General features: G+C 40.6%; 1 protein-coding gene and 1 long non-coding RNA gene across 4 annotated transcripts in view; one reads left to right on the top strand and one right to left on the bottom strand.

Annotated features, from left to right (window-relative positions):
- The window catches only part of GAD2 (glutamate decarboxylase 2), an 80,232-nt gene that overhangs the window by 20,626 nt on the left and 36,841 nt on the right, over positions 1-22,765 (bottom strand). For both annotated transcript variants that reach the window (XM_036092303.2, XM_036092301.2), the window contains exons 9-12: positions 12,890-12,944; positions 11,160-11,276; positions 9,037-9,101; positions 2,879-2,957 (exon numbers count right to left, since the gene is read on the bottom strand). In XM_036092303.2, coding sequence (XP_035948196.1) covers positions 2,879-2,957; positions 9,037-9,101; positions 11,160-11,276; positions 12,890-12,944 — 316 coding nt within the window. The remainder of the gene's footprint in view (positions 1-2,878; positions 2,958-9,036; positions 9,102-11,159; positions 11,277-12,889; positions 12,945-22,765) is intronic.
- The window catches only part of LOC118535754 (uncharacterized), a 158,123-nt gene that overhangs the window by 124,882 nt on the left and 10,476 nt on the right, over positions 1-22,765 (top strand). Inside the window, exon 7 of one of the 2 annotated variants that reach the window (XR_013449020.1) lies at positions 7,494-7,511. The exons of the other annotated variant lie outside the window; for it this stretch is intronic. This is a non-coding gene — a long non-coding RNA (uncharacterized LOC118535754). Of the gene's footprint in view, positions 1-7,493; positions 7,512-22,765 lie in introns of those variants that run through there. 2 annotated transcript variants of the gene reach the window in all.

Raw genomic sequence — 22,765 nt, 5'->3', positions numbered from 1 at the left:
CTGTAAAATACTAATAGTGAGATTATTCTAGTGTTTCATTCATACTTAGTTCAAGTACTTTATCATTTGGCTGTTAGGGTTTGAGTCCTCTTTGGAAGTCATAGCTTTTAAGATAGTTTATTGTTATTTTTATATGCTGAAATCTAAAACAATAAAGACATTGTTATTCTGAGAGGTCTTAAATAACCAGTCTTTCAAATGCCATGTTCCCCTTTCAAGAGGGGTTAGTACTGCATTTTTATACTCGGTTGCTTGTGGTGGTTTGTTTGGGACGTTTCATTGCCAATGATCATTAATTTGCCCCATCACCAGGAGCTTGGTATGGAAAATGGGTGGCAAAGTGACTGAACGATTCCAAAGAACAGTGAATGAATCATGCTCTCTGACTAAAACAGCATTGTCCATCTCCTCACCAGAAACCCCACCACGTTTCAATTTGTCACGAACCACAGGAAGCCTTTGACTCTTTCATTATCTACAGTATAATTGTGATTTTACAGAAGCTTTGACATTTGTTGTTTTTTTTTTTCCTTGTGACTCATGACAAGAGAAGAGAGAAGCCTAAAACGTGGTCACCAAGTTGAAGTTAGAAGTGAGAATTCTTTAAAAAAAAATGTATCAAATGAAAGCTAACTGTAATGCAACTAAAATTTAACTGGGTCCTAAAAGACCATATGGTAGGCAATGAAGCTGAGCTCGACCCTATAGTTTGGGCTTCATTTGCAGTTGAATTCATTGAGATTCAGGGAAATTAAATAACTGTAATAGAGTAGTAGAATGACTTTGGATTTGAAAAAGAAAATTCACTCAAAGACCAATAAGATTGAAAATTGCAACAGGTTCTTCAATTTTGTTTCATGGTCACAGAAGCTTGGCATGTAATCTTGCTCACAAAAAGGTGCTACCAGTCGTAGGGAGATCACTGGAATGGTGGATAGAGTGGACCTGGGATAGGAAAAGCAACTCAAAACACAGGACCTCCCAAAGGCTGGCCGGCATCAGTCTCACTATACAAAAGGATAAATAAAAGTCCTGTTTTTCACATAAAGGGCCTTGATGAGATAATAAATACTCTGATTCCAAGCCATTAAAAAGTTATAGACCGTTATGTGGCCAACTATTTTAAGTACACTAATAATTGCTGTGCTCTCAAATAGCTGCTGTAAAAGAAATTCCCAGGGTCAAATAAATTTAGGAAACTCTACATCATAAATCCCTTCTTCAAAGGTAGTTGCAATATATATCAGCAATATTAAAGGCTCTGATACGCCCTGAAGTAACAAAACTTCCTTTTAACTCTTCAATCTAAAATACCCTAAGATTTTTTTAAACCCAGAACTCTCTTATCACAGAATACTTAATACAGTCTTATACAATGGCATTATTCCTTATATCTCAATAAGGGACATGCTGTCAGAGTATCATAAACTCTTGGATTTGAAAGGGATCCTAGAGCTTTTATTTTACTCCTTCTCAATGAAGGAATCTTTTCTATCTTCTTACTAATAAGTGGCTGTCCAATCTCCAATCACTTCCCCTGGCAGTGAATTTATTTCATTACCCAGATTCATTACCTCTGGGGAAGCTTAATTTTTAGAAAAGCTTTCCTTTCATTGACCGGAAGTCAGACCTAAAATCATAGCATATTCTGATTCAAACTCAGTGCTACTGAGCCAGTTCCCTGAAGCTGCAAGGAAAAAATGAATCTCTTCCACTTGAGAGTCACTTAAACTGTGAAGGCTGCCATTCTCCAGCCCTTTAAGTTTCTTTTTCTTTTTAAATTAAACATCCTTAGTTATTTCAACCATCCCTCTCACATGTTCACCAATTGTTCCCCACTGTTTGAACCCTAGCTTGTTGGGGTCCCATATGCAATTTGGCATTGACCTAAGCAACCACTCCAGGCATGGAGGACAGTGGGAGACTACGACCTTCCTCATTCTGAAACTCTTTTTTTTAACCCATTAATATTTTATGAATGCTAAGTTTCTCTTGACTCATTGTAGACCCTGCTGAGTACAACCTAATGTTCTATGCCTTTTTTAGAAGTACAATTTAGCTAAATCCATATATCTATGGCTAATTGATTTTCAACAAGGGTGCCAAGACCATTCAATGGAGAAAGAGTAGTCTCTTCAATAAATGGTAGTAGAGGAACTGGATATCGCATGCAAACTCATACCTCACACCGTACATAAACATTAACTCAAAATGGTTCAAAGACCTAAATTTAAGAGCTAAATTTAGCTGTGTTTTCTTACAAGGATGTAGAGTAAGTTGGAACTCTCACGCACGCTGGTGGGACAGTAAAATGTTTCAGCCACTTTGGCAGTTCCTCAATAAGGTAAATATAGAATTAACATATGATTTAGCAGCTCCATTCCTCCATTGAAAACAGTTCCCTCATTTGAAAACAGATAGTCAAACAAATGATCGTACACAAATGCTCAGAGCAGCTCTATTCATAACAGCCAAAAAGCAGAATTAACCCAAATGTCCACTGAAGGATGAATGGATAAACAAACTGGTACATTCATACAACGGAATATTGTTCAGCCACAAAAGGAATGAAATTTTGGTACATGCTATGACATAAATGAACCTTGCAAACATTATGCTAAATAAAGTAAGCCAGACACACACACACATAATTTAGCCATGTAAGAAACATGCCTGTCCTGTCAACTCAAAATAGAATCATCCTCTACATGGAAATAAGAGCAGGACTTCATAATTATCCTCATGAACGATTTCTTCTTTTTGGATATGGCTCACTGTTCTAGGCTGTGAATCATCCTTCATTCTGATTCCATCACTATACACATTTACTCTACCAAACTCTACTGATGGACTGGGCCATGAATCAGGAAAGACGTACCTCTTCTCTAACCAGGAGAGCGGAGCACTGCAAAGGGACGCCCATCATCTTGTGTGGGTTCCATGTCACAGAGTTGGCCCTAAAGGAAAGAAATGGAGTTAAGAGGGTGGCACCTATGACAGGCTCAGGCTACAAGGTCTTGTGCCGGGACAACAGAGCTTTGAGGTTCTTAGCATTGTTTCTCAGACTCCTGGATGACACTAAGTTTACAACATAAGACGTGGACTCTTAAACCTACAACCTTTTCTTTGTCTATTGAGAGGGTAGGCGAGGGTGGGCATCTTCATGCGGCTCCCCCTTAGCTTCCATGGAGGAATTCAGCCAGCCTCCATGTGATCTGAGAGTCCCTTTGAGTGACTGGGATCATCCAGTCCAGCATCCCGCCTTTGGCGGCCAAGGAGGAGGGCACCAAGCAGGTGAAGGAGCTGTGCTCACGTGCCTCTATTGTTCCTGGAGGCACTACCATAGTGGCCTGGGGTGTAAAGCGATGGCTTATTTCACGGCTTAGTTTTGTTCTTCTCACCCATCTCTCCTTCTTCCTCTTCAATTGATTATTACATTTTTCATATCTGTCCTTTCATAATAGCTTCTAGTTCATCCCATTTTCATCTCTTCTCTGACCCAGACACGTCCTTCTAGACCACAGGTGGGATATGCTATGGTTCCTTTAGCAGTTTTCAATCTATTTTGTCCCAACACACTTGAGAAATACAATGCTCTCCCATCAGTAATAGAGATTGTCAGGGATTTATGCTATTTAAAAAGTCTAAACCATAATTCTGGGTCAGATTCTTATAATAATAATAATAATAATAATAATAATGCCATCAAGGGCGAGCACAGGCCATGTATTCAGTCTTATGTCCTTGCTCTATCCCATACCCATTTTCATTTTTCATGACACCATTTTCATCTCACCAGATTATTTTTTATTCTCAGAAAATTCTATTCTCATGCTCCTGGGTCTCTTAATGTTATTTCTTCTTCCTGGAATGTCATCTCTCTTTGCTCCACTTGGCTAAATCTTACTTATTCTTTAAGTCCCAGATCAAGTGTTATTTTCTCTGCAGACTTCTTCAACTTCATTCAACTTCTCTCTCTCACTCCCGCTGAACTGCTCCAACCGGCTCCTCCTTTGGCTCCCAGGGAAAGCAAGTGTCCCCTCCATGAGTGAGTTCCCATCGCTCACTTCACGGGTTTATCAGGCAAGGTGAGCCCCTGTGCATGTCTTCTGAGAGCCTAAGGGATCCTTGGGGATGAGAATCATGAATGTGACCTTGGTATAAACAGACTCACAGGAGGAAGGAAAGTGGCAGCTGGCTCCAGAGTCCTGCAGATCGCTGGCCCTCTTCTGGCTCAACAACAGACTTGGGCTCACCTGCTCCCAGCACTCGAGTTGCTTCCCAAGCCCAAGAACCTTGGGAAGAAATGAGAAGCTGGGAAACATCCCATTCTTCTATCTGATGAGTGGTGGGCATCAGTTGGCCAGTCAGAGAAGGTTTTCTGGCCTGGGGATCTCATCTGAATCAGTAAATAGGCCAGCTCATCTTCTGATACACAGTAAGCATTAAACAAGTTTGGCTCCTACTATTGATTTCAATTCTATTATTTAAACACTGTGGAACTTTGAGCACATATACACTGCTTCTAGAATATTCTACAGCTCCATGCCTAATCCTGATGAAACTCAGCTTTGTCGGTAATGACACTTGATGGAGGAGAGAATAACTGTTCATTTCTCTGACTGGAGGTGTTTGTTTCGATGCTGTGGCCAACTTGTCTAAATTTTTAGAGTAGATGCTGTCGAGGCCCACGACTACCCGTCACTGAGTTCCTTGTCCTGCCTCTCTCACAGAAGGGCTGCCTCATAAAGATGGCAAAAAGCTGCACAGAGTGATTCAATGACATGCCCTTAGTTTGTTTGAGAAATGTTGGCAATTTATGAAAAACAGCCTCAGGTTCATTTCAAAATCTTTTGCTGTGAGGTTCAGTCATGAGGCTTCTGTGATTTATTGTAAGTTAGAGAAAACTGACTTCCTGAGGGCTGTTTTAAGATATGTCCTTGTGCCCTCATTTGTACCTCAAACTCAGCAGACCCCACATGAACTCATTAACGTGTCCCTCCTCATCCTTCCAGATCTGTTCTTTCACATGTGTTCTGTGCCTCGGTGCCTCACACTGTCCTCCTCCCGCACATCTAGCTCTCAAACCTCAGGTGTTAGTAGCATTGTCTTCTTTCTGCTCTCCCGATATCACCCCTTGCAGCTCTAGTTTTTTTTTTTAAACTTTGTATGAAGTGCTTTATTCTGTAGTACTTGGTGCTTGTAACTTTTGAGGAAGATGCTTCCTAGAGTACAACAAGCTAATGCTAGCTTGGTCAAAGATATCTACAAAAAAATGTCCCCCGTACTTTTCAACATATTATATAAGACTGTAAAGTCTGTCAAGGCAGAGAGTGTGGAATTTCTTAAAGTATTGGAAAATAAGGCAAAAGAAAGTATATATAAAGAGTGTTTAAGCATTCTGTAATATACAATGGTCTTCATGTAATTAGAGTGCGACTTATCTATATATATACACAAAGTGTTTCAGAAGCAAGGGAAGTCAACAGAAGCACTGGTTCTTTAAATTACATGTGGTCCCATAGACAAGCAGGTCTCTGTGATGGTTCGTCCTGTTGCATGGAAGCCACATGGCTGGGTTCATCCACTTATTTCCCTCCCAGCCGCTACCATCCGGGTTTGCACCCTTAGCTTCTGCCACCACCGCTACCCCTCACCTGGACATTCTCGAGAGCTCAGTGGCTTCTACTGGGTCCCTGGCCTCCATCTCCTCCCAAATCCAGAGCTGTCTCTCCAAAGGGCAGGTGAGATCATATGATTCGTCTCCTTACTGCCCCCCTGCCGCCTCCCCATGGCTGCTACTGCAGGGGCTTTCACCCCCCCCCCCCCAATCTGAGAACTATAATGCTCTCCATGCAAAATAATGGCTCCGAGAGCAGGGATTCTCAGCTCAGGGATTTATGTTGATCTTGACTTGGTCCTGTGGGCAGGCCCTCCACTGAGACTCCCTGGGCAGGACTTATGGACACTCCACGAGCTCCCTACTCACTGCCGTGAGTCCCTCTCAGTCTCCATCCAAACTTATCTGGACTTCCTCCAAGGACCCTTTCAAACCTCTGTGCCCTTGCTCTTCACCTTGAATGTCCATCTTCCACTTCCGCCTGACACAGCCCCAATGCCCACCCCTGCGCGAAGACTTCCTTGAATAACCCCGTTTAGCAGGAATCATCCCTTTCTCTGCGCTTGCCAGTCAGCTCTCTTGTCTGTCTCTTGAGCCTTTACTTTCTCTGCCTTGAAGTTTAACCCATCATTGACTGCCACTCTTCCCTACCAGATTCTAAGCCCTTTGAAAATAGGCTTCACACCATATTCGTCTTTGTGCCCTCACTGGGCCTGGTGCTGCGCCTTGCATATGGCAGAGGTTCAGTCACTACTGAACTGAATTTCTAAACCGCCGGCTCTCGGGGCAGGAGTGAGGGCAGTGATTGGTAATATGGCAGAAGCAGGGCCAGGACCTTCAGCCGGGCCCGAAAGCCTTGAGAGGGGGCGACCGCAAAGGGAGATTACAGGCAAACAGCAGCCTGCTGTGGGGAGGGATTAAAGAAGACAGTTTACAATGCCCAGAAGCGTACTTGGGAGCATTAGGGCTCTGGGCACACCCTCTCAGCTATGCCGTCTCTAGAAAATTTGACAGCGTTAGCAAGAAGAACGCTGCTTTTTGAGAATTTGGTAGGTACTCAAAGGGAGTGCCAGGTAGGCTCTGGTGACTTGTGCCATTTTGTTGTGAAGAGGGCACTCTGGGGACCCTGTGACCACAGGGAAACCTCTTGAGCTGGGGACAAGAATTGAGGTGAGATCATATGATTCGTTTAAAAAACAAACAAGGTGTTTATTTTTCAATTCCCAGAAGAACAGATTTCCTCTGTTTTAGAGTGAATCCTTGGGAACACGTGTGCCTCCAAGTGGGGCAAATTTTTGTCCCTAAACTTATGCCCATGCCCATTATGCCCAGGGGTTTCCACTGGCTCTACGAGCTTATTCACCAAAGACGATGTGCCTTTTGCTAATAAGTCAGCAAGACGGATACTCTCGGGTACAGAGGTGGCAGTCCCTCTTTTTTGGGGACTTCATCTTTGGCTCTTCCACTTTATAGATTTAGTTACAATACGGTTTCAGAACTGCGGCAATTGGAGGAGACTATGTTCCACGGTGAATGTTCTAAGCTTTGCTCTGAAATAACAGTCTTTAGTACAAAAGTGTGTGGGTGTTTATTTTTCCAAGGCTCAGGGTAGGTAATTTAGTGAGCTTTTAAGTCATCACTGGTAGAGGACGCTCCCTGGCTTTTGGCACTCGGAGTCCCAGATGGCATTAAAAGTACAATAATAGACACTTAAATTTTGTGCCAGTCAGAAAGAAACTAAAGAAGAGAAGGTACTGTGTTCAGGCTGCCTCTCTCTTGAAAGCACGAGAATTCATTCTCGTTCTGATCATCCGAGCAGGCACCTTCCAAGCTGTTCTTTTTTTTTTTTTCCCCATCATCTCTCCCTGTGTAGTGCATTGCCTTCTCCTTAAGCATCTGGTTCCATAGAGATCTTCATGGCAAAAAGGAATTGGGCATGGGAGAAGCCCCAGAGGACTGGAGCTAAGTGGGAACCTGTCATCAGAGCCCGGGCGGCGATACCCGCCAGCCGCTGACCCCAGCCGGCAGACTCACGGACGGCTACCCTGCTGACTTGGGCCTCACCGGGTCTCTCGAGTCTTCCACAAATGAGGCAGTGTGCCCCTGACTCTGCCTCTGTGACCCCTGCCCCTCGGGTTCTCTGTGTGTGAGCGGGCCTGGGCATCACGGAGCACGCCGGGGGCATCCTTTCTGGCTTGGCCCCATAGCCAACGCCGACAGATGCTCCCACGCTCCATCGGCCTCACTCCTCATCCCGGAGCAGAAACTGTGCCAAGATATCTGGAGGCAAAGCCAGTGGGAGACTCTTCCTGGGCAGCGTCTGGCTACCGGGCAGGGCATGGTGGGCCCTTGGCAGCCTCGGACCAACTCAGGCTTTCTCAGTTAGTTGCTTGGTGTATCAGAGCTCACCTCTGCTGTTGACCTGCCATGGTGTAATGGGAGAACGGGGACGCTGAGCTTCCTCTGGGCACGGTCAGCAAAGCCCGAGGCTGATTTTGCATTCTATAATTTTTTTTTCCTTTTCTCTTCAGACCTGAATATGTTTTATGCTAATCAAATATCACCTCCTTTGGGTTTGGAGGCTTTTCTCAACCATCTACTGCTTAGTCACTGAAAAAAAGGGTGCTTTGCTGCATCCATCAGAGCTATGTAAAAAAAGAAAATTATCATGGGAATGAAACCATGAGATGAGGTTCTCACAAGTATGTCTTGCTTTCAGCTGGCCGTATTAAACCTCAAACCCAGGGGTGCCTGGGTGGCTCAGTTGGTTAAGCAACTGCCTTCAGCTCAGGTCATGATCCTGGAGTCCCGGGATCGAGTCCCGCATTGGGCTCCCTGCTCGGCAGGGAGTCTGCTTCTCCCTCTGACCCCCCTCCCTCTCATGCTCTCTGTCTCTCATTCTCTCTCTCTCAAATAAATAAATAAAATCTTTAAAAAAAATAAATAAATAAAAAAATAAACCTCAAACCCAATGCTTTCAACACTGATAAATTACAAGGTGCAAAGTTATTTGTTGGTTTGCTTATAGCAGTGGGTATTATCCTTTTGTGGAATATGAAAGCTACAGATCTTCTCCCCAGAAAATTATGACCTGTCAACAGGTTTTAAATAATTTGGGTATTTGGTTCAGAGATTGTAGGAAGGTCATTGCTGAGCCCTCTGGTCAACCACGGACTCCAGTTAGGAATCTCTATTTATTTGAGAAACATTCTGCCTGGGCTACCGGATAGAGGATTTGATGTCTTTTTGTCATTTACACGTAATGTTCATGGGTCTATGACCACACAGATCAAGGCACACAAACACTGCAGAGAATGGGTTCACCTGTGTCTCAAGAGTGCTTGGAAATTGTATGTAACTTGCTTTTCACATTTAGCTTTCACACTTTACATCGTTAGCAAGAAAAGTGGGTATACCTCTCCACGCCGCTCAGTTTCCATTTGTGCTTCCGGGACATCAGTAATCCCCCACCCCAAGCTGCCTGCAAAAGGAAGATCATATAAGGAACAGGGTAACAGGTCTTTCATTGCCTAGAGTTCTAAAGTTTGGTGTCTTCCAGAATAGCGAGAGTCTCGTGGGGTGAAAATCATCTCCTAAGGCTCAGGCGACAGGGGGCTGGTCACCTTCTGGCACTAGACTTTCAAAGTTTAAATTGGAAGCTATTCTAAGGTTTCAGGTTCCATCCCACATTTAGACTAGTGTAAGGAGCCAAACTGGGGGCACATTTCTTGTGTCTGCACAAAGGAAAGATCCTTTCCCCCAACGCATCACCACCACTCATAGTCCTAGTAAAGCTCGTGATCTCAGAACAAGAAACCCTGTTGTCTGCCCTGTTGAAAGTACAGAGGATGGGCTAGGGAACTCATTAAGCAGCTTCTGAATTGTAAGGAAAACTCCTTTGGCAAGTCTGGATGATTCCAGAAGGAAGAAGCAGCTTCATAATCCTATTTCACTAATATGTATTTTAGGATAAGATAATTTCCCTGTCAAGAAAAAAAGGAAAGAAAGAAAGAAAGAGGAAAACAAGCAGGAAGAATTTGTGCCAATTTGTTGAGCGACTAGAACATGCCTCTTAAAAACTCGTACTCAAGTTTGAAGATTTGAATTAGTGTAGTGATGCAGTGATCTCCTTTAAAAAGAAGATGTTAAGATGGAGATTCATTGGAAAATGTTGGCATTCTTTGTGGGTAAAAATAATCCTAGGATAATTTTAAAGAAAAAAAAACACCTGTTAGGGTATAATTGCCTTTTTTTTTAGTTTGTTGTAATTTCAGTTCTTTTACACTTTGAAAAATTATCCGATTTTCCAAATGTGTAATATTTTAAGATTTTCTCTAATTTAATTATAAAGAGTATAAACATTTAAGATAATAAGTGATACACTTGGTAGGTTTCAAAGAAAACAAATACAATTGGTTAAAAGATCTCCCCGCTCTGTTTTAAGTAGAAATCCTAGAGGAGAGACCATAGCACCTGCTGGCTCAGGACGCACAGACACTGTTATTTTTAAAGTTGTCAGGATAATCCTCTTCCGGTTTCAGCTAACAAGCTTTAATAGGCTCTCCAGTTCCGAGACCCAGGTCATGATGGTACTTGAATTGTTCAACTTAGTGTCTTCATTTGTAAAACAGATGGGGTCTCTGGTAGCCTAATGAACAACTCACACTGTGAATCAGGGAAGGAAAAGAAGACTGGTAACCACTATGCAGGGTAACACTGGGATCATGGAAATCTACCTGGTTCAGCCTTAGTAATAGTGGATTAGTAACGAACAGTTTGTAGATAACAGCTGATCTTTGAACCGCACTTTGAGTAATACTGGCCTATGCTTAAATTTCTTCACTTTGTCCTTCTAAATCTTGACTTTTTTTTTTTTTTTTCATTTGAAAATGTTTTGGTGGGCACATCTTCATTTTAGTGTGACTAGGTCTGGAGTCAAAAACATTTCAACTATAATTTATCTTCTTAGCTGGCCCAGCTAAGAAATTGGAAATTTGGTGGCCCATACTTCCTAGCAAGCTGCCGAGTCTGCTTTCCTCTCCAAATATACAAATACCTGACTTGAGCTTGAGGTTTTTGTTTTTTTGTGTTTTTTTTTGTTTGTTTTTTTATCCTCTGGGTTTCCTATGTAAATATAACTCTTTTTTGCATTTTTGATCATTCTCCTAGGGAAGTACAATCTGCACGTGTGTGGCTGTGTATGCATGTGTGTAGGCTACATTCCTCCAAGGACGTTATAGGCTGATGAATCAAGAGCTAAGTGCTCAGCTTGGGTACTGGTCATAGAAATAATTTGAATATTATCATGTTGGGGACATTAAGGCAGGTCAGCCTCTGACTTCCTCCAGTCAGTGTTGGGTACTGGGTGAGTTGTGGGCTACTTTGTCTCTGCACTCTTCAAAAGCTTAAATCTCCCCATTCTGAAAATAGGCTCCCAAAGGAAAAAAAAGAGAGAGGGAGACAGAACATTTCATTCCATGAGCCCCAAATGAATAAATGTGCAAGGATATTTTAGTGGCCATCCCTATGGGATACTCACATCCACATGCATCCAGATCTTGTACTTTTTGCAAATGTCAGCAACTGCCAAGAGGGGGTCAAATGCTCCATACACAGTAGTCCCAGCTGTGGCACTCACAAGGAAAGGAACAAATCCCTACACAAACAAGAAAGCCCCAAATAATGTCAAACAGGGCATCACAGATTTTTTTTTTTTGAGCTGATAAAAACAGTGGATATTCTCCCTCTGTCATACACTTCTCCAGTTTTGGAACCATCAAAGGGAGTGTCGACCCCTTGGAGCCTGGGAAGATATTCACTCTCCAGGATCTGAGTTCTCCAGGCCATTCTGTTGGACCTGCCATTTGCCTTAGGAGAACAGACACTCTGGTTCTCAGGAGAGGCCACACTGCACCCAGAGGTGAGGAAGTTTTATGGTGCCCCCAAGCCATTTATATATTCCAGGTAGATATTCTACCCCACTTTGTTCACTTTCTAGTCTTCCTTTTTGCTCACTTTCCAGTCTTCCTTTTACATAACAGTCCCCTAGATTGAGCAGGCAAAAGAACAAAGAAGGAAATACAACCGGCCCATTATTCCTATTTAGAAAATCCTGAGATCATTTATTTGGTGTCTTAGAGGGAAGGGTTCATGTGGGATTAGACAATAAGCCATGACCATTATCTGTCTAAGTAGTCCTCAGTCTGTCTGGCCCTGGCTAAATGAAAATTGCTGGAAGGTAGAAAGAAGAATGCCTCAAACAGAATGAACAGAGCCGTGATGTGACAGGCTGTCAGAATCAGTCTTTAGGTGGCAGCAAAGGTTTAATCTTGTGGTTTACGCTACTAGAAGTAGTTCGAGCACAGGAACAAGGGGAACCTCCTGCTGCCACTTTGCAGAAAAATATAAAAGGCAGATGAAAAGAAATAATGTATTCCTAAATTGATAATAATAAAACGCACCCGTTCTTCTCGTTGAACTAGGAACCGTAGGTCCTATCCACTAAAAGTTACACTAAGGGAGTTCTACAAACCAGCTCTCCGGTTTGCGGGGTTAGAAATGACTTTCTAGAGCTTTGTGGGAATCTTTTGCTGGTCTCCAGAACTTGCTGCTTCTAAGACTTCTAAATTGCATGCCAAAGAAGAAGATGCTTGGAGAGCCAATCATAACCATATTCCTAGGCGGGAAAAAATGGCCCCTTTCAAGTAACCACACCACAGTAACTCATGCTGCATTGGTGGTGTGATATTTTCCACTTGTGAAAATGATCTTTCAACTGTATGTCTGTTTAATGCCAACTCTCAGCACATAGTAAAGCTTTAGAAATTCCTCCAACATCACCGTGTATATTATCACAGGGTGTATTATTTAAACAGCAATTTAGATCTTTCCAAAGCAGAGGCTACAACTCAGAGAAATAAATAATGACTGGATGCAAAAATCCCATATTCTCAGTAAAGCTGGGAGGTTGAGAACTGGGTCTTCTTTTCAAAACAAAACCAAGGTGGCGGCACCTGGGTGGCTAAGTGTCTGACTCTTGATTGTGGTTCAGATCATGATCTCAGGGTTGTGAGATCAAGCCTTGTGTCGGGCTCTGCACTGGGTGTGGAGCTTGCTTGGGATTCTCCCTCTCCCTTTCCCTATGCCCCCCAACACCGCCCCCCAAACAAACAAAAAACCAAAACTAAAGTGTGTTCTCCACCGGATGGAAACAGAAATATGTACCCTTCGCTTGTTATGGGTTGAATAAAGCTCCCTACAAAAACTTACTTTTTGTTTGGCTTCAAGGATCCTTCTTTCAAGATCAGATGGGATCATTTTCCCCCTGAAAGGAAAAATACACACATTATAAGTTTGCTTCAAATAGTTTACTTTGCTGTCTTTACAAGCAGCCACATCAGGGTAAAAGTTCAACCCTACACAGTGGATAATCATGATCAGTTAAAACAACTCGATGCCTGTTTCCAGGAAGAAATGCAGTTCCTCCCTGAAGGATGCAGGATATAATTTCTGACACATTGAGGAGACTCCGGAGCACACTGTGCTGTTAGAACAGCCACATGTCACTCCATGCTGCACAGAACCCACTTTTTGGGTCATCCTCTTAACTCGGTTAAAACAAGCCTGCTTTGGCGCGAGCCACTTGGCAATGAAAAGTGAGTGCAGAAAAGAGATTTGTGTTCCCAATCTTCAAATGAAGGGAGCTGCAATTTCACATATAGATGACATGCCAAGAAGAGAAATCCATTCTGAAACAATTGAATGAAAATATTAAATAAAAAAATACCTAATTACATTCTAAGTGCTAAAAGCATAAAGCTGGCCAGGAAAACATGGGCTCAAATTTCAAACATTTAGATACATGGACTTTGGAAAAAGAAACATCCTTTCTTTCCTTCCTGAAATGTTTCTTTCCTAAAATAAAAACACAGATACTGCTTTGCTAATTACAAAACCACATTATTATAATAATCAAAGGAGTTGATTTTGACAAGAAGCTGGATGTAGCTAGATGTGTCATTTTAGTCAAGTGACTTGATTTCTCTGTGCCTCTCATTACTGTCCCTGGAACAGAGTGATAGTAATATTACTTATGGAGTTATGAGGTTTAAATGAGTTAATAAATGCAAAATTATTTAAAAAGTGCTCGGCATGTGGGAAGCATTCCATAAATGTTAACTTGTATTGTTGAGATTGTTATGTATTATGACATCCTTCTCCCAAGACTTTGGGGGAAAAAATAGGGAAAGGACAGAGTAGTTGCATGGTGCCAGAAGTAGTAAAAAATTCTTTAAACCAAAATAGCTCTCTTGAGGTTGCTAAACTGGCTTAACTTTTCACGTCGGGGTCATCGATCTAGGTTTTTAAAAGGCAACTTGGAAAAATAAATTATGGGCAGGAGGTTGTCACAATAAATGGCTGGGAAACCCTATTGGCATTTAGGGAGCAGTGAGTTGGGGGGGGGTTGGTATTTGTTGCTAGGTCAATAATCCATTCCTGGCTGTTCCTGTGACTTTAGGCACTTCATTACATCTTCTAAGCTTTACATACTGAAATATGTTATTTTATTATAAGTTACTTTCCTAGCACCCATTTTATAAAAAATAATTTGGGCATTATGTAGTTAAGTTTTATTTTCTGCGATTTTCATCTCAGGCTCATAAAGGAAGCAGTGCAAACTAGTTGGCATAAAAAGCAGACATTAGGCCTGAACGCCTTAAGAACCACTAATTTATGTGAAGCTGTTTTCCAAAGGAAGGCAGTTAAAACGCAATTATCTGGCAACAATCATGGACAAGTTACCAGTGATTAGTCAGGCTGGGTTGGAACAAAAGACAGTGAACGTACATTTGGTGCTGAGGGTACGATTCCGGGTCAGAGCCCCCACCTCTGGGGAACTTGGGTGAGATGGGGCTTCTGAAGGAGGGACAGAGGGAACGGAAAGCAGGGGGTGAGGCGGGGACAAGGAGCTCACTCCCTACATCTCTTCCTACACTTCACAGCTCAGCGGGGGGGGGGGGGGGGCATCCCACGAAGCAGTGATTTTCCATCTCTCTAGATCAGGCTATGCTCAAACACCTTGCTTCAGCACTGATAGAAACAAAAATTTGTGCAGATTCAGAAGAAATTTGGGTATCATAGTTGTCTTCTACATAGTTTTCAGCACATTAAAGTTGCCATTGTATTTTTCTAGGTAAACATGGAAACTGAGAGAGAATTCTCAGAAACAGTTTGCAAATCCCAAATTTTCCCTAGTCTTCCACATACCAAAGGAGAGTAAAAGACTCTCCTTTGGAGAGTTTTGGTTGGACAAGTTTGACAGCTGTGATTCACTCGTCTAATCACACCTGGATGTTAAGCATGAGGCAGTAAGGTGTCACCAAGAAGTCACAGATTAGGGTACATTATAATTGGAAGGGGCTGAAGACCTGTTTCTAGTCTAATTGTCTCATTTTTCAAATGAGGAAGCAGGCCAAGAGAAGTGAAGTGACTGCCCAAGATCAAATGTTGGCAAAAGGTTGATTGTAACTAGAAATAAAACACTAAGCTTCCTCGAAAGGCCAAACAGATAGGAAACCTATTTAGGAAGACTGGAGTCTTTTACGATAAGATAAATCCTTGCAGATAATATCTGACTTTCCTGGATCAGAGGCGTCATTCAAGCATGCTGAGAAAGCAGTAATGAACAGTGTGTTGCATTTCTCGATCGGAGTTTTGGGGCGGGCTCGTCAAATAATCCAGTTCAGGCAGAAAGTGATGGTTGTGGCTCTTGAAGGGGCAGGTTGCAGCCTTTCTTAGGCCCTCTGCCTAAGATACCTGTTTTATCCACTTAGGGACCCAGAACCTGAAGGTGGCCGATCAACATTTGTTGGAGGTATGTGAGCAGAACAGAGAAGTTTAACTCACAGATGATATAGTATGGGGCCTCTGGAGACAAAACTTTTCATCTTTCTGTTTATCTTAGAATTCGCTGAATTACTTTAGAACAATGGTTCTTAAAATTTAGTGTGCATAAAAAAATCACTTGTGTGTGCCTTTAAAATGCAGATTCCTTGGCCCCGCTCTTAGGGATTTTGATTCAGGAGGTCGATTATAGGGCCCAGGAATTAATTCCTTCCACAAAGATGTATTGAGCGCTTACTCTCGATGTGTCACACACTGTAGGGGGTACTGGGGTACCAGGGGAAACAGACCAGTTTCTACTCTTCAGGGCTTCCATGCTAACAAGAGAAACAAATAATCACACAGGAAAATAGATAAGACATGCACAGGAATCTGCATTTCTAACAAACACCCCTGATAATTCTGATCTGGATGCACATGTTGGGAAACATTGCTTTAGAAATGGAAATTTTAGCCTGGTAGGCATTTAAACAATCGTGTAACAGACTAGCCAAGTACCATTCGTATGACCTATGGTTTTGAGCCATCATGGCTGTAGGGCGGGGAGCAGAAGGAGCTCCAGATATGGATCCTGCATCCCCTGCTGGTCTATGTGCTGTGGGATGAGAGAACATCTGGGTGACAACCAGCAGGGTCCTCTGAGGACTGGAAGCTGTCTGGCCAGGCCTGGATTTTCCAGACAAACATCTCTTGGTGCAGGGAGGCTTTGGATGGCAGCTGTCGCATTCTGTAGGTCTGGCCTCAAAGTATCTCCATAGCAAAAAATGTATATCTTTAATGTTTACACGTCCCTGCCTTTAAGGACACAATTAAGTAGTGACTGATGCTTTTAATGCTGGTCTCTGGTAGCTGTTCGTGTTTACGAAAGGGCTGCCATTGAAGTGGGGATTGTTGAATCAGATTGCTGCTTTGGATGTGGCTGCCTTGCGTTGAGATTCCTGATTTTGCAACAGTCTTTATTTATTTATTTATTTGACAGAAAGAGACACAGCGAGAGAGGGAACACAAGCAGGGGGAGTGGGAGAGGGAGAAGCAGGTTTCCCGCGGAGCAGGGAGCCCGATGTGGGGCTTGATCCCAGGACCCTGGGATCATGACCTGAGCCGAAGGCAGACGCTTAACGACTGAGCCACCCAGGCACCCCGACAGTCTTTAAAAATTTATATAATTCTATAGGGTCAGATAACTTCACAAAATTTCCTGGGCAAAATCCCACAATGGCAGCTAGAGCTGCCAGCAGGAAAATCTCCTCTTTGTGGGAAGAAGCTAAAGACACAGTGGATTTTGGGCCCAGATTCATGAAGGAGAAAGCGAGCTTACCAACAAGAGAATGTTTACTAGAGAGTTTATACCTCTAGGCAGGCATCCAAATGGTCACAAAGCAGGTGCCTGAGTCATTGGTGACCCTGCTCATTGGCCCTGATGAAACTGTAGTAAATCTACCAGCTTTTCTTAAGTGAGTAGAGCTTGTCTCTGTTCGCAGAGATAGGTGTGCAAGGAAGAATGGATGTGTGACTCCTTCCTGTTAGAAATTGATTGATATTACAATCATTGCTAAGAGCAACAGTGTTGGCAGTGATAATGAATCGCCAGCTTCAGAAGCACTCCACGATCTCTGAGCCTCCTGCCAACTCTACAAGGCTTACTATTGTTCTGACCTTGCAGACAAGGAAACCGAGGCTCAGGGAGGCAGGTGAATGCGGCTAGAACTCGGAACGTGGAGACAGAATCATCAGGTTCTTGCCCCAGGTCCTATGCTCATTGTGTGTCCTTGAAGAATTCAGTTCTTCCTTTTGCTCATTCCTAAAGTGGTGACAATAGTACCTCCCTCACGAGGTTTCCATGAGGATTAAATGAGATAATAAATGGAAGACACTATAAAGCACTGAGTATAAAACTCTACCTATGCGTTTACATATGAGTACATATGAGGTAGTCTGACTATGGTCACTACCAGCTGTGGTTCTAGCGATGAGTGACTCGCCAGATGTCACACAGCTGGTAGGAGGCTGACGGCAAACCCAGAGCTGTCTGATATCCGAATGCAGGTTCTTAGCACTGCACAAGCATTTATGGGGTTCAAACAAAATACCTGCCTATCTGAAAGGTTGCGTTCTAGAACTGCAATGATGTATGTAAAATTAACACTAGGGTTTTTTGGAAACCCTTCAAAGTGAGGAGCTCCTTGATCCCAATTCTATTGGCTATTAGCCCTGTTTAGTAAAATAAAAACTTATCACTTCCTACTAAAACACATTGCTCCATCATCCCTTGATGATACTGTTCCTTCTAGTGTAGTATCCAAATGCTAGAGGAGTAACCAAAATCTGCCAGTTTTTTTGGTTTTGTTTTTTAAGTAGTCAGTGCTAAGTGAAACCGTTTCTTTAACATAGATTGTGATATTGGGATGATAAAGGGAACTCATGGACCCAAGCCAATTTTCAAATTGCCCAGACTGTGTGGTGACTTGAAAATTTCACGGACTGACTGGGGAAACCATTGTTGCAGGAATTGTGGAGCAGAGGGGAAACTTACGAGAGAAATCTCCTGGGAAAAGGGCTCCATGTGTCTCCACATGGCTGCTGCCGGTGTGGGTAACCTATTCTGGGACATGCCCGGAAGATAGACTAGCAAACAGAAGTCCAAACAGACCATTCAGGAAGTACTAGTATTACGAAACCAAACCCTCTGCTAAAAATTTTTATCATAATTAGAAACAGTGAGCTTCCTCGGTCCCTTTAATGTGTAGTTTGATTCAGAAAAAGAATTTTAACTCTAACAGATAACCATATTTTTCCCTTTTAAGATTTGTTTTCCAATGGGCACAATGGGATCACTTAGCATTACAGCCAGGATAGGGAAGCAGGACAGTTTGGGTGATTTTTGTATCTAATTCTAGTAATTTTTTAAAAAAATTACGTTCTCCAAAAGCATTTATTTCACACAGACACATACACACACTCTCACTCACTATACAACAATCCAAGTGATGTGCAACCAAGGATGCCAACCATGATGTGGTTAGGAGCTACTTTTGTTTTCACACGAAATCTCCAGATTGCTGCCATTGGGTGCCCTCATTAGAGCTCACAGGGGAGTATGTGACAAAAGAAAGTGTCTACAAGCAAGAAGGTGTGCTGATCATTTCTCATCACTGCTTCAACTTCCCCAAGCTGCCACTCCTCTTTCTTGAACATACTGGTAGAGAAAAGAGGATTATGATAAGAAGTTCAATTCACCATGTAAGAAAGCATACTTGGCTATTCTAAATAACTTTTGAGTCAGGGAGGAAATCAAAACTGCAATTACAGAACATTAAAAATTAATGACATGGGAATACTACATGTAAAAATATGAGAAGCATCCTAAATCATTCTCAGAAAAAAATGAATAGCCTGGCATGCTTTTGAAATTAAATAACAGAGAATGAAAATAGCTAAATATTTAATCCAAGAAGCTAGGAAAATGAAAACAAACAATGTAGGCAGAGAGAATGAATGGATTTTTCAATGAATTAGAAACTTTATATGGTAGACTGAATTACTAAATTCAAAAGCTGGTATATTGAAAAGATCAGTGAATAAACAAGTATCTGATTAGTTAAGTAAAGAGAGAAAATGTAACATTTGAAATAAGAAAGGAGGTTATGGAAAAAGATATTTTAGTATTATAAAAATTTCTATATAAAGCTTTGTGCTAATCTTAAAATTTTTGAAGAAATAGATAATTTTTCCCTACTAAAATGGAAATTAAAAGAAATGATTCAATGTGGAACATAAGGAATAGCACAGAGGACCACAGGGGAAGGGAGGGAAAACTGAAGAGGAAGAAATCAGAGGGATACAAACCATGAGAGACTATGGGCCCCGGGAAATAAACTGAGGGTTTCAGAGGGGAGGGGAGTGGGGGGATGGGGTAACCGGGTGATGGGTAATAAGGAGGGCACGTGCTGTGATGAGCACTGGGTGTTATACGCAACTAATGAATCATTAAACACCACATCAAAAACTAAGGATGTATTATACGGTGGTTAAATGAACATAATAAAAAAGAAGTGATTCAAGAATATATAGAAAATTTGAAAAAATTAATAATCAAGAAGTAAGTGGGAAAAAAGTTACTAAAAACAACCCCCCAAAATGACAGGCCCTGATGTTTTAATAGTGAATTTTAACAAGTCGACTATTAGCAGATAATGCCCTCTAAACTCTTACAGAGGAGGCAACGGGAAGCTGCTGGATTTATTTCTAGAAACTAGCTAATTCTAAAAGCAAAATCTGTCAAAGGTAGCCCAGAAAAGCTTATCAATATATCTTATAATATAGCTATAAAAATCCTGAATATGTTTGAAAATATAATACAGAGGAAATTACAGATTAACATGGAACCGAGTACAATTTGTTGCAAGAATACAAAGAAAGGAAAGGAGATAAAATAATAATTAGTATCTGAAACTATAAATGAGTAAACAAATAAAAAATAAGAAGAAAAACACAGATCTTTACCAAAGGATGCGAAAAAGATTTGAATAAACGGAGAGACACATGTTCTTTGATGAGAAAACTCAACATTGCAAATACACAAAATTGCTCTCTAAAAGTAACACAATTCCAACCGTCTCCCCACTGGGAGTTTTAGGGGAATGGGAATCTGAGAAAATAATTCTAAAGTACAACTGGATGAAAAAACTAATTAAGAATATTCAGTTAAAAAGAGGGCAGGGGACATATTTTTCTCTACTAGAGGGTAGAACATATTATAACACTGTAGTGATTAAAAAGTATGGTGATTGAGCTCAAATAAGCAAATCAGTGGAATAAAAATAGAAGACTAGAAAGTGATTAAAGCATTTTGTTTGATCTCACATCAACATTTGGCAAAAACTAAGTGGATAAAAAAAATAAAAAATAATTACATATCTCTTAAACACCACAGATCAAAATAAATTTCAGTTAGAGCAACTATTAAAATAACAATATAAAGGTTCTAAGAAGAAAGTGGAATATTACCATGTACTAAGAATGGGGATGACTTTCTAGAAAAGACACCAGAAGTAGAAAATGGATAATTGATGATAGCTCTGACTACCAAAAAACGGAATATTTTTATAAATACCATAAATAAAATTAAAAGCAAATGATACATTTTGGAAAACATTTATAACATACATGACAAAAAGGGCTTTGTGTTCTTTTTCAACTATGAATGACTGATAAGCATAAAATGCTCAACTTTGCTAATAATTGAAAATGCAATTGAAAATATAAATAATTAAAAAATGTTTCTACTCATCAAATTGACACAGGTCACTTAAGGTTTTAGTTCCTAGGATTAGTAAGAACGTGGTGAGTAGTCACCCCTGTATACTGCTTAGGGGAAGTGTAAATTGGCTGGTTCTTTTCTGAAGGGCAACATGCCAGCAAGTATCCTAACTCTTAGTACAGACATAGTCTGGGGCTCAGAAATTCTATTTTTAGGAATTTATCCTAAGAAAATAATATATGTATGTGTGCAAATATTTAGCCACACTGATATTTATATTAGCAATTTTTTAAATAGTAAAAATTTAAAGTAGCTTAAATGTCTAACAACAGACTTAAGTAATATAAATTCTAAATAATAGGTTATTAAATAGTAATTAAGAATTGTATTAGAGAATTTCCAATGACATGAAAGTTGCCCATAATATTTTATTATATAAAAAACAAGTTTCTAATCAGTAGGTTTTATGTTTAAATATATATAATGTATTTGGAAATATATGCACCAAAGAATTATGAGAGATTATGTCTAGGTCCTCCTATTTTCCTGTTTTTCAACAATGAGTATGTGCTGCTTCTGGAAAGAATATTATAAGAAAATAATATTATAATTGTAAGAAAATAAGAGAATATTATGTTTGTTTTTTATAAAAAGAACAGGCTATCCCTTACCTAACACCATATAAAAAATTAACCCAAAATGGGTTAAGGCCTGAATGTAAGAGCTAAAACTATAAAACTCTTAGAAGAAAACGGAGGACAAAAGCTTCATGACATTGGATTTGGCAATGGATATTTTCATGGACACAATGCCAAAAACACAAGCAACAAAAGGAAAAATAGGCAAACTGGACTTCATAAAAATGAAAAACTCTTGTGCATTAAAAGACACTATCAACAGAGTAAAAAGTATCCCACAGAATGGAACAAAGTATTTATAAATTTTTGCAAAATCTGATAAAGGACTAACATCCCAAATATATGAAGCACTCCTTAAATTCAACAACAAAAACAAACCACCCAAATCAAAGATGGCAAAATGGACCTAAGAGCCACAGATAGAACATTCCATCCAACAGCAGCAGATACACATTCTTCTCAAGTGCACATGTACATTCTCCAGAATAGATCATATGCTAGACCACAAAAAATTTTTTAACAAATTTAAGAAGACTGAAATCATATCAAGTGTCTTTTACAAACACAGTGGTATTAAAATAGAAATCAGTTAAAAGGAGGAAAATTGGAAAAATCATAAATATATAGAAACTGAGAAACACACTCCTGAACAGCCAATAGGTCAAAGAAGAAATAAAAAAATAAAAAGTATCTTTAGACAAATAAAAATGAAAATACAGCATAACAGAACTTATGAGATGCAGCAAAGCAGTTCTAAGAGGAAAGTTTATAGTGATAAATGGCTATATTACCAAAAAAGCAGAGTCTCAAAATATCTAATTTTACATCTCAAGGAACTAGAAAAGAAAGAACAAACTAAGCCCAAAGTTAGCAGAAGGAAGGAAAGAATAAAGATTAGAGCAGAAATAAATGGAGACAATAGAAAAGATCAACAAAATTAAGATCTGGCTTTTGAAAAATATAAACAAAATTGACAAAACTTTAGTTGGACTAACCAAGAAACAAAAGGGAAAACTCAAATAAATAAAATTAAAAAGGAAAAAGGAAACATTGTAACTCATACCAAATAAATACATAAGGTCATAAGAGATTACTTAAAAATATTATGCCAACAAATTGGGTAATGTAGAAAAAGTGAATAAATTCGTAGAAACATACAACCTACTGAGACTGAATCATGAAGAAATAGAATTTCTGACGGGACCAATAATGAGTGAAGAAATGAAAGCGGTAAGCAACAACCTCCAACAAAGACAGGACCAGATGGCTTCATAAATAAATTCTACCAAACATTTAAAGGATTAATGCTAAACTTTCCCAAAGTCTCCTAAAAAATTGAAGAGG

Source organism: Halichoerus grypus, chromosome 6 (assembly GCF_964656455.1).
Source record: "Halichoerus grypus chromosome 6, mHalGry1.hap1.1, whole genome shotgun sequence".
NCBI lineage: Eukaryota > Metazoa > Chordata > Mammalia > Carnivora > Phocidae > Halichoerus > Halichoerus grypus.
This window is presented reverse-complemented; position numbering and strand designations above follow the sequence as displayed.